Source organism: Delphinus delphis, chromosome 4 (genome assembly GCF_949987515.2).
Source record: "Delphinus delphis chromosome 4, mDelDel1.2, whole genome shotgun sequence".
Lineage (NCBI taxonomy): Eukaryota > Metazoa > Chordata > Mammalia > Artiodactyla > Delphinidae > Delphinus > Delphinus delphis.
The window spans coordinates 70553886-70571463 of record NC_082686.1 but is presented as its reverse complement, the minus strand read 5'-3'; the positions used below and the strand labels follow the sequence as shown (position 1 = coordinate 70571463).

At 47.4% G+C, this 17578-nt stretch overlaps 1 protein-coding gene across 1 annotated transcript in view; it reads left to right on the top strand.

Annotated features, from left to right (window-relative positions):
• The window catches only part of SLC12A8 (solute carrier family 12 member 8), a 108382-nt gene that overhangs the window by 48140 nt on the left and 42664 nt on the right, over positions 1 to 17578 (top strand). Inside the window, exon 3 of the mRNA XM_060009920.1 lies at positions 4998 to 5111. Within this exon, the coding sequence (XP_059865903.1) occupies positions 4998 to 5111 (114 nt within the window). The remainder of the gene's footprint in view (positions 1 to 4997; positions 5112 to 17578) is intronic.

Sequence of the window (17578 nt, the reverse complement as noted above, 5' to 3'; positions counted from 1 at the left end):
TCACGGAGGGGCGGCAGGGCCCTCGGTGCCAGCGTCATTTTTAGCAGTCTCACTTTCTAAATTAGTCAGCGGCCATAATCTGACACCCACACGTGGGGGCCGATGACTTCCTGCTGCCTCTTCTAATTTCAGCAGACCCCAGAGGCAGGGCGGCACGGGTGGGAAGCCACAGGGGCCACACGGAGCTTCCCAGAAGCCACCTTACCAGAGGGCGCTGGGCCCGGCCCCGAGGGAGCTGCGCTCTGTAGCAACTTGTGACCCAGACTGGCCCCTTTGGCCCAGGCGTGGTAGGTGGGATCCCATGGGATCCCTTGGGCACAGAACCCCTGGACCCTGCAGAACCACAGGCGCCCTGGTGGCATCCCAGGAAGCCGTGTTACCCGAACGCTGAGGAGGAAGGTCATGCCTTCAAGTATCTTCCCTCGGCCTGTTCTTGCCTGGTTTTTGTTGTGATTCGTTTTCTCTTTCCTCACTCTGTTCTGTCTTTGTTCTTCCTAAAAGCTCATAGCTCACATGGGACCAAAGTATTTTTTTCTGTGGGTACAGAAACAGATGTTCAGGTCAAACCCCGATACAGTCACGTGCAGCAGCTGCAGACACTGGGCGTCCCAGGCCTCTCAGAGTGGGGAGACATCAGCTGAGAGCACCCCAGCCCCTCATGTTACCAGCAGAGTTGCTGAAAGACCCACAGAGGCAGACACACGCTCTAGAAATCTCTGCGGAAACAACTCAGGATGAATTCCAGGGAGACGGTATGGTCTATGGAAAATTGACCTCAGACAGACCTGGGGTCGAGGGTGGGCTCTGCTTCTTCCCAGCTGTGCACACACCCCCTCAGTGTGGCATTCCATAGGGAGACACCCTGTTGGCCCCCCACAGGCGGAGAAGGGGAGATGCCATGATCTCTGGTGGCGTTTTGCGGGGTTGAAGGAAACCTGGGCTGTATGCGTGTCTCTGTGAGGGAGGGTAGTGCTAGGGACCTGGAGACCGGCCTTCTGGGGGAGAGGCAAGGGCTGTGATACAGGCAGGTCTGCTGTGTGACCTTGGACAAGATTCTTCACCTTCGTGAGCTTGGTTTTCTCACCTTTGATCTTGCAGGGTGGTTGTGAGGATCGAGGATGATGTAAATTAATTGGCGCCCAGTGACCGGCAAGCTCAATAAACGGCCACTGGCGATTATGTTCAGAATTGCCCGGGATGCCCCTGGGGGACCTGCGCTGTCCCCATGCACACAGAGACTCCTCGTTGCTCGGCACCGACTGCAGCAGGAAACGTTGACCTCTGTTCACCCCGAGGCAGGGCGTGGTGTTGCTCAGGGCTTGGGACAGCGTCGGTGCCTGCAGGGCGTGTCAGAAGTTTCAGGTACAGAGGCAGCCCCTGGAGTAGAGGTCCTGAACCTCAGGGTCCATTCCCCCCACAGAGGCTTCAGGGAACCCCCAAATGGTATGCAAAGTGGGCATTCATCAGCTTCTCAAACAGGGCCGTGACTAGAAGAATTAGGGACCTTTGTTCAGGAAATCAGACAGCAAGACCCACTGTGAGAGGCCACGGCAGGTGGGTCTGCTCTGCCCTGCAACGCTGGGCATGGCCAGCTGACCTCACCCCATGCCTCAAGTACAAGCCAGCCAGAGACATCAGTGTCTGACCTGGACACCCGCTCTGCAGAAGCTTGAGATCCAGCTGGACCACTGGTTAAGGGTCTGGGCGAGAGACTGGAGCCCCGGGAGTCAGGGCGAAGGCCAGTGGGCCAAGCCTCTGGCGGGGCTGGATCAGGACTGGGGAGCCTGACGTGAGGCGGGGTGTCAGGGGGGTGGAGGTCATAAGGGCCCGGGAAGGTAGGGGCGGAGGAAATGAGGTAGGTCCACTACGTGAGCCTAGGGCTCCTTCTCATCCACTGGAATGTGGCACATGTGAAGGGTGGGCCCTAGGGTCCTCCGCTGCTGGAGTGGGCTTGGTCAGAAAGGTCAGAAAGTAAAACGATCTCTCTAGGCCTTGAATTCCAGTTTGAAGAAAATCACTGCAGGATCTTACCTCAGAACCTATTCAGAGACCTCAGGCTGTGGGCTGTAGGTGTTCCCTCTCTCTCTTTTGCTCAATTTCTTTTTCTTTCTTTTTTTGCCCCTAATTTTACTTGCCTTTATGTTTTTCTCATAAGCCACTTAAATCATTTTGAAAAGCAGGGAGAGGATAAATGGAAAGAAAAAAAAAAGAAATGAATTTGTTTATAGAAGAGCTATCTGGAGAAAGTAGGCTTTCAGTTGTGGGATGTTTTGTTTGCTTTTCTAAAAGCCTTTAATTTTTGATAATTTGATTATGCTCATTAAAGACAGGTGGAAAATTTGTAAACATAAAAAAAGAAAGAAAAAGAAGTCCAAAGTTGCATTATACGAACAGCCACAATTAGTATTTTGGTATGCTTCCTTTTCCTACATATATACGTTAAAACTTTTTTTTGTATTCATCCTATAGATGGTATCCAGTTTTCTTACTGAACATATATCATATATAACATGGACGGTTTTCTTTGGCACTAAAATGTCTTTCTTTAAATGTTTTAAATTTATTTTATTTATCTTGGTTGCGCTGGGTCTTAGTTGCAGCAGGCAGTCTCCTTAGTTGCGGCATGTGAACTCTTAGCTGCAGCACGCATGTGGGATCTATTTCCCTGACCAGGGATCGAACCCGCGTCTCCTGCCTTGGGAGGCAGATTCTTAACCACTGTGCCACCAGGGAAGTCCCTAAAAAGTCTTTTTAAGCATTTAAATACCTCAGACTTTCAGAGTTAGACATTTAGACACCCCCCCGCCCCATTTACACTATTATAAATAACTCATTGACAAACATCTTTGTCCATAAAGTTCTTTTCAAAGTTAAGGTTATTTCCTTGAGAACAGCTCAGAACTGGACTTGAGGGGAGAGGGCTGGGGCCAGCAGCAGTTGTCAGTGTGAGCGTGTGCTTGCGAACGTGTGAGGGCTGCCCTTGCGGTGGCCCTGCAGAGAATGGACCCCACCCCCATCCCCGAGTGAGCCCAGTGACTCATTCCCTCACTCTGTGGATCTTGGTGGTGGTATGGAGGGAGAGAGAAGGCATTCCAGTGACTCATCTATGGCGCCTGCAATCCCTCTGACCCTTCAGGCTGACCGGGGCCAAGCCCTTCAGGCCTGGTGACCAAATACCCACCCATGTCAGGGTGGCCTCGGGACGGCGGAGATCAACGGAGCCTGATGAAGTGTTTGTGTCCTGCACGGCCGGCCTGCCCAGCACGCAGCCCTGCGCTCGAATGTGCTCAGGCCTGTGCCTCATCCAGCCTGGCCGAGCTCCCTTCCAAGGCAGGCTGGGCTGGTTTTCTCCTCAGAAAGTCTAGTCAGCAGGGTCAGCCAGCGGATAGACTAAAGTTAACTTAGCTATTATTGCTGTTTTGTTAATGAGGGGAGGACCGGCTGTGAAGATGCCAAACCGTTCGGAAATGTTGCACAGTCCTTGGGATTTAAAGTTCAGGAGAAAGAGAGCAGTCAACAATGATTTTAAGTCCTGACTGGACTCCCCAGGGTCCCTTGTACTTCACTTAGCTTTCATTTTACTATTTTTTTTTTTTGAAAAATACTTTTCCTATGAAGATATGAATCTTGGAAGCTGTGAGAAGTGCTGGCACTATCATTGGACTCATCAGCGAGACGGCGCTCTTTTGTGGATGGAAGGTCAGGGTGAAGTTAAGCCCCAAGGGCGGTGGAGGACAGGCTGGCAGGAGACGGTCACCGCAGCCCTGGGGGTCAGCTACGGCATGACTGACGGCTGAGAACTCATCCTACGTAGCTGTGGGGTTGGAGGGAAAAGGAGCAGGACCCGGTTCTCTTGGACTGGAGTTCACGGGAACAAACCAACTCATTCTCCAAAGGCAGAGGCTGGATATGCTGGGTGTCCCTGAGCCCAAGGACACTTGACTTGTATCTTAAAATTCCACAGCCCACTAACATATCCACAGGTGCTGTTCAAGGTGACCTCCTTTGACGAAAAAGCAAAGTGTCTGTAGGACTGAAACCTCTTGAAGACTTTCATTTAAGGCAATGTAAAAAGTGTTTAACATGCTTTGAAAAAATCATATCTGAGATGTTCCTGCTCTAAAGTAGTCTGTGAACCAGTCAGACTGAACGCACGGCATCAAAAGATCCAAGAGTAAGATTCCTTTGGTGTGACCCATATTGGCACCCTGCGTGCTGTGTGGAAGGCACAGTGGTGACCCTGGGGGACAGAGGTGTTTTAAGACCGGATCTCTAGCCCCAAGGAGTCTGGTTGGGGAAAGACCTAATGTGGTTAGTCGTGGAGGGCACTTAGGAGAAGGATTCTGATCAGGGAGCTCGTGTAAAGCCCAAAGGAAGCAGAGCTTGAGTTGGGCTTGGAGAGTGAGTACCATACTGATGCTCAGAGATATGGGGGAAGGGTCTGGAAGCAGGGGTCACAGGGCTGGGTATTAGTGGCGTTCTTGGGCAGAGTCATCTGCGTCACTGTTGGGGAGAGGAAAAGGCCAAGGACGAATAGGAAATGGTGGGCTGTTGCCAGGCTGTGGAGGGCTTTCACACTCATCTTAAGGAGCTTGGTCTTTATTCTGTAGCTAATGGGGATCCGTGGGAAGGTTTTTGAGCAGGGAGGTAACTTAATGTTTTAAATCAGAAGCAGACACGTCAATACATACTCATGGAAAGATTTCAGCTGTACTCTAAGCAAAACAATACAAATGCTACCCTTCCTAGAGGTAACTACTGTTCTTCTTCATGTCATTTTATTTACCTATATCCGTAGATACAGTACATAAAAATCAAGCCCCAGAAGTGGGAAGGAAGATGGTTCTGTCATCTTCTGTTTTCCCTCCCTGCTCCCCACCCCCAATCACACCTACTTTTGCTATTTAAAGTTACATAAGCGAGGACTGTAATCTAGGGAAGCCTGTGCTATACATCTTGTCACTTGGCTCATTTGGCTTTCCTTTGTTTTATTTCAGAGCATGGTTTTATTGGATATTCACCAGAACTGCTGCAGAACAACACTCTGCCTGATTACAGCCCCGGCGAGTCCTTTTTCACCGTCTTTGGGGTGTTCTTCCCAGCAGCTACAGGTATTGGCGTTGGCATTCTTTTTCACTCTCACATTAGGGGTATAAGTAAATGCTTGGTTCCCAAAACTCAGTATCATAATTGACCTGCACATGCTCTTAGGATATATATATCTGACTTTATCAATGACTTTAGCTTTAACTAAAAATCTGTTATTTTATTTTATTTTTTTATTATTTTTTTTTTGCGGTACGCGGGCCTCTTACTGTTGTGGCCTCTCCCATTGCGGAGCACAGGCTCCAGACGCGCAGGCTCAGCGGCCATGGCTCACGGGCCCAGCTGCTCCGCGGCACGTGGGATCTTCCCGGACTGGGGCACGAACCCGTGTCCCCTGCATCGGCAGGTGGACTCTCAACCACTGCGCCACCAGGGAAGCCCAAAATCTGTTATTTTAACAGAGAGTTTACTTGTTCATAATTCCTGAAAGCCCCCAACACGATTTAATCCTCCTTACCCCTTATACTCATATGTTGACACCTCTTGGCCAAGTTAATAGAGGGGATGTATTTCTCTTAGGGCTGAACAGGATGGATTCCTCCACAGGACAAGCTGCTCTTTCCACCTTGGAAAGAGTGCAGCCTGGTCTAGAAACTCCCCTTCCCCTAACCCAACCCATGTGCCTTCTCTCAGGGGGGCAGAGAAATGCTATTGTCCTCTTATCACACTGGGTGTGGGTGAAACCAGGATCCCCCATGGGCAATGACTGAGTCTCCTTCCGCTCCCTTTCCTGCTTTCTGCTCTACAGTGGCTGCAGGAGTCTTCCACAGTGGAGGTGCCTGTAGAGCTCTTGTCACCTGCTCAGGGCCCCAGCCTAGAAGGCAGTAAGCTAACATGTTTACCAAATGCTCCGTAAGAAATAACCGTTTGTGAGGGACTGGGTTTGTTCCCAGGACACAGACTGAGCAAAACATTTCATTCTTGATCAAGGCAGTGTCGATGCCCTGGAGTGTGGCTGATTTTGTCTCCTTTTTCTCCTCCCTCTGCCTTCCTCCATAGAGAAAAGCTACTAGATTGTTGAAAATTTTTTAAACTGTCCATATCGAATGTGGGCAAGGATTCAGAGAAACTGGAACTCGCATACACTGCTGATGGGAATGTAAAGTGGCACAACCATTTTGGAAGAGGGTTTGACAGTTTCTTAAGAACCAAACATAGACCATGCCACTTCTAGTTATCTACTACCGAGAAACAAAAACGTGTATCCATATGAAGACTTGTATATGAAAGTTCAAAGCAACTTAATTTGTAATAGTCCCAAACTGGAAACAACGCAAATAGTCATCAACAGGTGAACGGAGAGACAAATTATGGTATCCCCGTGCAGTATAAAACTACTCAGCAATTAGAAAAAATGAACTATTGATAACCTGTGACCACATAGATGAATCTCAAAATAATTATGCTGTGTGAAGTCAGACAAAAATGAGTACCTTTTTTTTTTTTTTTAAACCCCACATTTGTTTATTTATTTATTTTTGGCTGTGTTGGGTCTTCGTTTCTGTGCGAGGGCTTTCTCTAGTTGTGGCAAGCGGGGGCCACTCTTCATCGCGGTGCGCGGGCCTCTCAGTATCACAGCCTCTCTTGTTGCGGAGCACAGGCTCCAGACGCGCAGGCTCAGTAGTTGTGGCTCACGGGCCCAGTCGCTCCGCGGCATGTGGGATCTTCCCAGACCAGGGCTCGAACCCATGTCCCCTGCATTAGGGGGAAGGCAGATTCTCAACCACTGCGCCACCAGGGAAGCCCAAGTACCTTTTTTAAAAGGTTAAAAGTATATAAAAATCCATTTATATAAAATTCTAGAAAATGCAAACTATAGTAACAGAAAGCAGGTCAGTGAGTGTCTGGGAATGGGGGTGAGGGGAGCAGGAGGGAGGGCAAGCAGATACTGGGGGATGAAAAAATGTGGTTGACCATGGTGATGATCTCACAGATGTGTTCATGTCAAACTTTTCAGATTGTTACACTTTAAATGTGCAGCTTATTGTATATTAGTTATACCTCAGTAAAACTGTTAAAATGAAAAAAAATATTAATGACTTTAATCACCTTTAACAGCTTTCCTGAACCCCGCTGCTTCCTCTGGCAGCGGCCCCCTTCTGTCCTCAGCACAGCCACCCACCAGTCTTTGCCCTCCCGACTCCGTTTGCCTGTCTCCTGCTCGTCCACTCTCTCCTTTTGCAATTCCAGGCCTGTCTCTCTGGTGAAATGATTCTTTCCAAAGTCATCCGTGGCTTCTGCGTCACTCAGTTCAATGGGCATTTGCAGTCGCTCAGTGTGTGTGACCTCTCAGCTGCGCCCCACCTTCTCCTTCTTTTCTCGTGCCTCATTCTCCTCGTCTCTCTCCCGCCTCTCTGACCTGCTTTCTAGGGGCATCCTCTTCTGCCTGCCCATTAAAGGTTGGTTTTCTTCAGCCCGTGCCTAGGCCCCCTCTCTTCTTTCTCTACTGTTTCCCTTGGGATCGCATCTGTGTCCATTGTTCAGGGACCACACACAAAGCTGACGGCTCCCAGATTTACACCCCCAGCCCAGACTTCTCGAAGCTTCACGTCATATATTCAAGTGCCTACGTGACATCTTCTCTTGGTATCTCAGACCCAGCATGTTCAGAACCCAACCCATCCCACCTACGCCCCCAACTGGTTCTTCTCTACTCCTGAGCTCAGGAATGGCACCTGCATCTCCCCAATTGCTCAAGCTGCTAATGGGGGTTACTCCTGACTCCTTCTTCTTCCTTACCAGTACCCTCCAAGTTCTGTCAGTCTTACCTCCTAAACTTACCTGCCTTTACCTCCTGCTTCTCTCCGTCTCTACCACCTGACCGCACTGGTCCAAGCTTCATCCCTTACCTGGTTAATTGCGGTGGCTCTGACCTGTCCCCTCTTGAGGCTTGGTCACAGGTTTGAGGCTGGAGCTAGGCCTTGGTAGTGGCAGGTAGAATCCTGTTCTACACATCCAGGTGTGCCAGAAATAGTGCATTTCTTTCACCTTAATGAAATGGAAAGAGAGTCAGTCTCTGACTCTAAGCCTTCATTCTGCCAGGATGACAAAACTGATGTCAGTCATTCATCATGCCTCCGCCTTGCCCTGTCATTCTGTTTCAGGGTCTCAGGGTCTTACCAAGTACCAAGGCACGTTAGGCGGCTTTGGCTCGTCATCATCTGTACACAGAGCCAGGCCCTCCTGTTGTCCTATCTGCAGATCCCTTCAGGTTTATGCTCTCTGCTGCTTCTGAGCCACTTTTGGGGACTGGAAATCTGCTGAGCCTGGGAACCCTATGCTTAGAGTCTGTGTACTCCTCAGACCCTCCTTTCTGTGGTCTTGCTGGATGCCCACCAGTGCTGCCAGGGAGTAGGCCCCAGGTCCCCGTTGTTCCAGATCCTGTGGGCCTTTCTCTTCCTGCCCCTGTTCTAATACGGGCGGGGGACACTGCTGTCCGGGGCCAGCTTCGTGGGCATGGATTTACGCATTCACACTGGGCCCCAGGCTTGGAAGGGCCGCACAGTTGGTTTAATGCTTTGCTGTTGCTAAAATTCTTAATAACTTTTGAACACCGTACCCTACATTTTTATTTGTGCTGGGCCCTGCAAACTGTGTAGCAAACTGGTTTTGTCCCCGCACGCTCTCCCCAGGCTTTCTGCAGCTTTTTTTCTGCTTCCTCAATCCTCGGAAATCTCCTAAGGGCTCAGGCCTTTGAGAAACAGAACCCAAAACAGTGTGCAGGCAAATTCTACTTCTCCCCTGCTGCATATTTCCTCCAAGGCAATAAAATAAAGGTCAGGTTCCTTTTGCATGGACAGAAAAGGAAAGGGGAAAATAAAAAAGAGGAAGAATTTTAAAAGTTAACATCTGAAAATATCCTCTGGGCCCTCCCACTCCCCACCCCCCTCCCCCGATCTTCATCCCCCTCCTGCCTCCCACCTGAGTGTTTGTTTCCTTAGGCCTGGCCGTGAGTCCTGATGCCAAGTCAAAAGCCCATGCTTGCAGGCGCCAGGTTAGCAGTTCCACCAGAGGCAGGGCTGTGGGCCTTCGAGGCAGGCAGGACCTCCAGGAGGCTGCCTCAGGCATGTGACTCTGCCGGGCCCGCTCCGTGCTGCTCCCTTGGCTTCCCTCCTTTGCCTCTCCAGCCCCTGCATCTTGTCAGAGAGGGGATGCCTGGTGTGAGAGAGGGGCAGGGGTGGCTAGCCTCCCCTCTGGTACTTCTCCCTCCGTTAAGGAATTAGCAGTGGCTCGAGGTTGGAAGATGCCACCCAGGGGCCCAGAATTTGAGCTGGACTAACATTTGCGATCAACTAGTCCAGCGACTCGCAACTTTTCGTCTTTGAATCCATATTCATTTTTGATAATCACTAAAAACCTCACTACCCTGGAAATTCTGATGTGCCTCGCTGGATCAGAGAGGGGTATCTTGGTCCTTTCTTCGAGAAAGATTGCTACCTAAGAATATTAGCCAAGCTTCTTTATTTTCTGTGGTTTAAATTACGAAAATATTGTTTTGTAATATTCCAAATAGAAAATTATAATATTGAACAAACTGTCTACACAGGTCTCTTTAACCCCACCCCTCTTAGGGCATGTGCTTTACTGTCCCTCCCATCCCCCCTGGCCCAGCCAGGTTGAGAATCACTGATCTGATCCTTTGTTTGACCAACTGGGAAAGGAGGAGCACAGAGGAGTTTATGAAGGATTGAGGCAGGTCACCCAGCTTTAGTGACCGGAGTTGGGCCACCACCCCTCTGTGGAGGGTTGCCTTTCCTGGCTCGCTCTCTTTTGCAGGGGCCCCGGTGTAAACACAGTAGGCAGGACCGGCAATTTGTATCACTTGGCTTTCCCCTGGCAGATGTTCCATTAAGCTATGAAAAGCATGGGTGATTGGCAGTTTCCATGGTGACGGATTTGCCAAGGCTTAGCTCTGAGTGAGTCATGGCTGGGGCGCCCTCCAACGCCATCCTTTTCTGGAACAAGAGAACCTCCAGGCTGTAGAGAGGGGAGAGGAGTTTGGAAGAACAAACACTTTCCGGTCCCCCCACCCTGCATCCTCATCTCTGGCCAGCAGCATGTCGTTTAGGTTCCTTGAGAGATTTTATCCCAAGGGCAGGAGACATCCCGGGAAGAGCAGCTGAAGCCTAGGTTTCGGCGGCTCCTCTGGATGGATGAAGCGAGGTCTCCTGTCCGTCCTCCTCACTGCGCTCCACCACACCCTGTGGCGATGGCTGCAGGGTGGGGCTGGGGCCTCGGAGTAGACTCTGCCTGTGCTTTGTTTCTGACAGCACTCTCCTTCTCCAAGCTACACCACCAAACTTTCTCTGAAAAACAAACATCTCTCCCTACAGGGTTTTCACATACACACATAGGCAGCCACTCTGGGGATCCAGGACCACAGTACATGGAGGAACTAGGAAATGGAAATTCACTGGGAATAATACCATTGTGTGCAGTCATGTAACCCCTGTTCCCAAATCTCAGGCTCTTACTGGAAGGGATAAGGGCCTCTTGTGGTTGACCACACCCAGCATAAAAATGTAGCAGGGAAACCAGCAGCCTTTGCCAGAACATCCAGGTTACCTCCGTGGTCAAGAGCCCTGCCGTTTCTCTGACATCCTTTGACCTCCCTCGGCCTGATTCTGCACCCCCCACCCCCCCCCCCACACACCCCGAGAAGCTCTGGAGTCTGCTGTGCTGGCCCCCTGGGTTGGCAGGCTCTCTCCGGGACCCTTAGCTCTGGGCATCCGTGCTGGGCCTGCCTCCAGCCTACATCCCCGCTCCCGGGGTATCTCCAGGTCTCCTCCTAAGTTATGTGTCTGTGGGTGAGAGAACAGGGACCTGCTCGGCCGCAACCGGGTCCTGTTTTAAGGAAGAGAGCCCCAAGTAAGGACACCCTGAAGATGGGGCTCACCCTGCTGCATTCTGATGGACTTGTGAGCAGGAACAGGAGAAAAAGAAGCTTTATAATTATTATACGTGTTTATTTTTGTAGTTTCATTTATAGAATTAATGTATAATTTTATCTGTAATAATTATTATCATTACAGTAGCCTACACTATCAGACACTGTGCTGAGCACTTGACAGTCTTTTATTTAAACCTCACCATGGCTCCCCTGCTTCTATCAGATGCAGATTTACCACGAAGCTAATGAAGCCCGGGCTTCAGGGTCCCTCGCTTGTGTGACCTCCTTCTAAAGCCCCACTCCTAATTTCATATTCATAATGTTGTATTTTTTTTTAAGTTTTAGGCCCCACAGACCCTGTATCCTTCCATAGGTCCTATTATTAATCCATTTTACAGATGAGGAAACAAAGACACAGAGAGGTGATTTCCCAAGGTCACCTGACAGAAGTGGTGAACCCCATTGCTTCCCGTGTGCTTTGGAGAGGATGCTGGAAGCGAGGACACATGTTTGTCTGGCGCTGCCCCTGACCCAGAAGCCAACAAATCTTGCTGGAGTCCCAGCGTTTGAAAGTCCCATGATTCGACACTGTCTCAGCAGCATCTCTAGGGCATCGAGAGGGTGGGGTGCTGACAAGTGCTGTCTCCAAGAATAGAGCAAAGAGGGAATGAAAGGTTCCCACCGGAGCAGCTAAATAAACAAACCAGTCAGGTACGGAGAAGGAGCGGGGTTTTGGAAATCAGGTGGAAGGTAAGGAGAGGCAGCCAGAGTCCTTCGGAACCCAAGGGAGTTGTGAGTGAGGGACAGAGCCCATCTGCCCCCAGTGGACATTTATTTAGCACCTTCCAGGTGACAGGCACCGTGCTAGGCACCTTCTAAATGTTCTTTCCAACTTTACGACAGGACTGCGAGGCAAATAATCTTATCCCCATTTGCAGGTGAGGAGACCAAGGCTCAGAGCCACGCTGCCTCCAAATAACAACAAAAGGTGGCAGATAAGGTTAAGTCACTTCAGTGCATGGATATTCTACCTTAACGAAAAAGAAAAAGAAATTTATGAACTTAAAAAAGAAAAAAAATAGGCAGCCGAGAAACAAGCTCTAAATGGAAAGAGAAAATTGAAGTTTTCTAAGCTCACAGATTTGGATCAAGAAGCTCCCGGGGGAAGCTTGGAAGTTCCTTAAGAAAGAGTAAGTGGTCCTTTAACGACCAACTGACAGAAACCAGAAAAGCCTAGAAAAAACGATTAGACTCTTTTTTTCCTTACGAATTCTCATTTTCAGGATCAAAAAAGAAAATAGGGTGGGAGTGGGATTGTGATAATAGGCAACAGGTGAAGACTTTGATCTCTGTGCGCCATGGTTGATGAAGCGGGTGGTGAGAAAAAGACGACCGCTATTTCGCAGATGCTGGTAAGTGGTTAATTGACATTTATACTGGTTATTTTAATCAAGAGCTGATTTTAGAGATGTCTGAGGGGTCAGTTCCTCTCCTGGCCATCCATGTCTGTTGTCACAGACATGAGTCAGGGCACCAAGCCTCAGTTCACCTGTTGCCACCTACCCAAACCGTAAGCACCACGGCGATGCTCAGGAAGGTCTGGATGGCGCTGGAGGTTTAGCTTCCTCAACCCGAGCTGGTAAAGTGATGGCCGATACCCTCACCCTCACAGTTAAAGCTGAGACAGTGAAGATGTGCCAAAAGGCCTTAGGACTAGGGTGGAAGAGCGAGTCAGATGGCTTTACCCATATGAAGGAAGCTGTTTCCTAAGTCACATGGTAACAAGGTGCAGCCCATATCATCATCCTGATACAGGGCGAGGACTCGTTTGGGGTAAAGCAATTAACTGCTTCCTGGAACTAGCTGTTCAAGACAAACGAGGAGGGGAAATGCCCTGGACAAGGACAGACTAGTGATTCAGAACTGGTGACAGAAGTTCCTGTGAGTAAACTGATGCTGATTTTAATTAAGTTCAGCACTCTTGTGGGGGGGGGGGGTCACCCCAAATTAATCATGCAGTGACTCTGTTTTAAAAAGAAAAATCCACAAAAAGCAGGGATGTTAGAAAGAAATGGAGAGACTGTATGATGTGGAGGAAATAACACTGACTTGAGACCAGGAAACCTGAAGATGAGTTCTGCTGGTTCTGCAAGCAACTGGCTTGAAAACATGTGCAAAATCGCCTCCCCTCTTTGGGACTCGGTTTCCTCATCTGTAAAATAAAAGGCTGGAGTCAGGGATCTCTAGGACACCTTCCAGCTTTAAGAATCATTGATTCTAAATAGCCAGTTTATAGAATTTTAGGAAGCCTGCCAAGAAGAGTGTAAAGATCAAGTAGGAATTCCAAAATGGACACTTGGTGTTTTCCAAACTGTGCTCCATGGAACACTAACAGTGAATAAAGTGTTTCATTTTTTTAAAAAGTGTTCAATGTCAAATAAGTTTTGGGAAATACTGTGTGCTACATTTCTCTTTTTAGAGATGGACAATGAAAACCAGCATGTTATATGGTAAGTCCAGCAGCAAGAATCTCTCTAATCTTGTTTAATCAATGTTTTCCCAACGTTCCCCCCACCCACCCACCATGGAACCTTTTTGTTTTGGTGCCATATCTGTAAATATCTCTGGGAAATAGTATCTGTTCTACTACACACCCCCACCCTAAATCTAGCTCTAACATTAATAATAGTATTTTTAAATTGCACCAGAAGCAGAAAGGAAGCAAACTAGGGAATCTCTATTATAGTTGACAAGCATGGGTGAAAAAATATGAAATCAAAATAATTTTTCTAAATCTAACTGGCAAACAAGACATTTATAGTCCACTAGAACTAGAGATCATCTGCTCAAGAATCGTGTAGTCGTGCAAGGGCAAAATTCTGGGAGCCACAGTGTGAAAACAATCTAACAGGTGTGCCCGGAACACCCACGGGAGTCACCCTGCGGCTTCCTGTCTGGAGTGCAAGGTGCCGCCATTTCCTTGTCTCTGGGGTTTTTTGTGTATAATACTGACTACTTATTTTCTGGCTTCTCTGTTTTGTCTCAGAAGCCCACGTCCTGGTTGTCTGGGTCTGACCCATTTCTGAGGGTGGCCTGTGTCAGTGTCAGCTGTTTCTGCTCCCACTGACCAGGATCCCCATGTACCCCACAGCAGGCCAGCTAGTGGGACCTCTAATCAAGGGCCCGGTCATTGACTGTGGAAGGGATTGTGGTGGGGAGAAGAAAAGGGCGTTTGTTCGTTATGCATACAGAACTTGTTTGGAAGCAGGAAGCCATTAGGATTAAGCCATTAGGATTAAGCCATTAGGATTAATCAATCACTTTCCTAGACAGAAGCATCTATAGGAATGGAGTTCTCGTGGGTCCTCATTTCTTAACTTTTGTAAATGATGTGAAGGAAGGAGTACAGAATGACACGACAAACTATAGGAGGTACTAAAATGGCAAAGAGTAAATAGCAGTATGTAATCTCAAAAAGCTGAATGAATAAAATTGCATAAAATTGCCAGGGGCTTGGGGGCAGAATGAGGTCACTGCAGATGGTGGAAGCAATGTGTCCAGGCAGGTGAAACACCAGTAAACCTGGGGACAGGTGAGAACCTTGGAAAACGGGCAGAATTTGGGAGGTCCAGAAAGGGGTGGTGTTAATGATTGAAGTTAGTGGGGCCTGGGAATCAGGTAAACATGGAGATCCGGCCGGGGTTGGTCTTGGTACCAGATTGTCTGGCAGCAAGCAGTGGGGCCCTAGCCCTCAAGCAGAGCCTCGGTGACGGGACGTAGTCCCAGGAGCGCTGGTCAGAGGAAGGCAGGTCCTGGGCATTCCTCTTCTGATCCAAATAAGACTTGCACGTGATTAAAAAAAAAAAAGTGCAGAGGTGCTTGTAACATAAAGCAGTAGTCTCTCATCCCCCTACGCCCAAAGAGCCCCTCCGTGGGGGCAACCATTTTTAATACTTCGGGAGCTAACTACATTACCAAGCAATATGCCTATACCTGTAACCTGATTGATTAATCAAAGTCCAGACGTAATTTATTGACTCCATGCTAAGAAATAGAGAAGGTTTAGCTCATTTACATGTTCCTCCATCCACTTCCTAATTTTTGATAGTTATATTTTAATATTTAGTTCTTTTTTGATTGCCTTTACAACTTTAAATAATACTCTTAAATCTCTGTTATCAATTCTAGGCTACCTCCCTTCACTCCTTATTGTTGGCATGGGAAACTAATATTCTGTGTTGTGTTTTAGGATTCATGTGTTAGGGTCATATTTATTTTATGTGTAAAATATTTTTACAAGGAATGCTTTAGTAATCTTAAGGGAATCCCTAATTTTAAGGGAATCTGAATAATCCTTTTATATTTGTGTTTTAGAGCAATATTAGGGAAGCTATAAGTAGATTATTAGCAGGTTAATGGGCAAAATCTCATGAAAGCTGTAGTTTACAACTTGAAGTGAACACAGTTTCACTCAAACACACACTCTACTAAAAATTTTTTTTTGTCTTAAGATTGCAAGTCAAAAGGCTTTGGAACTTCAAAGACAAGCTTCAGTATTCTTGGAAATTTCTTGCTCGTTTTAGCAAACACTTAGAAACTCCCCTTTATGATGACAAGATACAGAATAATTTATAGCATTAACTTAAAATTTATTGCGACTGGTATATAAATATTTGCTAGCTGTTTCCTTATTGACCTAACAAATTTAATGGCTAACTCACCTTTCAGGTTTTCTTATTAAACTAATCGAAGCTTCTAACATTCAAGCCAGTCCTGAGTGAAGGTCATGGGACTTTTGTTTCCCACACTACTACAACAAAAATATAAGTGCCTTTTCTCTTCCCTCTACTTCTCTTCCCTCTTTTCATTTCCAAATAGCCGTTAGCTATAGCTTTACTTTCACTTCATCAAGGTAGGTAATATTTGTATTCTACTTTGTAGCTATAGTTAAGTCCTCTGTGCTACGTCTATAGGTCAATCTTAGAAGCTAAAAAGCAATAAACGTATATACTACCATGACTATGTAGCTGTTCACTGAAGACTAGAATGGGCTGGGCTAGAATTCCATTTCCTTTACTGCTATTCTGATGTGGTCCTTGTGTCATTTCGGGGAGAATGTTCTGAGTATCACGGCCAAATGGGTTAATTAAAAAAAATTTTTATTAGTTGTTTAAAATCATGTCATATTTTAGTTTGCTTCATGTTTAAGTGTTGACTTTCTTGTTCACTTTTCCTAGAGTTTCAATGAGCTTTTTTTTCTTGTTGCCAAAATATGCAGTCAGCGTATTCTTAAAATAATTCATACTGTCCATTGTGTTGAATCCAGCTCCCATCCAGAGGCATCCCTACTGGGGCCTCCATTCTTCTGCCTCAATCCCTACTGGTTTCTCTGCCGTACAACGGTTATTCTGGGACTTATAAATTCCTGAGTTATTATCGCTGCTTTCTGAATCATGTGTTTTTCTCCTTCACAGTTTATATCCTCATTTTGCTGGAGTACTTGCTTTAGTATCTTCCTCAGAAACTATATGTGGGGACTTCCCCGGTGGTGCAGTGGTTAAGAATCCACCTGCCAATGCAGGGGACAAGGGTTCGATCCCTGGTCTGGGAAGATCCCATGTGCCACGGAGCAACTAAGCCCGTGCGCCACAACTACTGAGCCTGTGCTCTAGAGCCCATGCTCCGCAACAAGAGAAGCCACCGCAACGAGAAGCTCACACACCACAGCGAAGAGTAGGCCACGCTTGCTGCAACTAGAAAAAGCCCGTGCACAGCAACGAAGACCCAACGCAGCCAAAAATTAATTAATTAATTAAAAAAAGAAAGAAACCATATGTGGGAGGTAAATTTCCTAAGCCCTTTTTAGCTTAACTTTACTTTTTTCTTTTGCGGTACGCGGGCCTCTCACTGCTGTGGCCTCTCTGGTTGCGGAGCATAGGCTCCGGACATGGCTCACAGGCCCAGCCGCTCCGCGGCACATGGAATCTTCCCAGACCGGGGCACGAACCCGTGTCTCCTGTATTAGCAGGCGGACTCTCAACCACTGCGCCACCAGGGAAGCCAGCTTAACTTTACTTTCATTTAACTGGTAATCTGGCTAAGCCCTTGTTAGCTTAACTTTACTTTCACTTAACTGGTAATCTGGCTGAAACTCTAGTTTCAAAATAACTTTTCCTCAGAATTTAAATATCAGTGCTCCATTGTTTTGTAGAATTCATGGTTGCTGATGAGAAGTTTGATGCCAGTCTAATTTTTGTTCCTTTGTAAGTGTTCAGTTTTTAATCTTTGGAAATATTTAGGATTTCTCCTGAAATTGCACAATGATGCATTTAGGTGTGGACTTTTTTGTTGTTGTTTACTTTATGGGATATTTCAACATACAGACTTTTGTCTGCCTCAGTTTGAAGACATTTATTTTTATTGCTACCTGGTTATTTTCTTTTATTTTCTCTGTTCTCTCTCTCTGTTCTCTCCTGTTAGTTGGATGTTGTAACGCCAAGATTTCTCCTCTATTTCTCCTATTCTTTGCTCAAAATTTCTACCCCTTTATTTTTCTGTTCTAAATTCTGGGGTATTAACTTA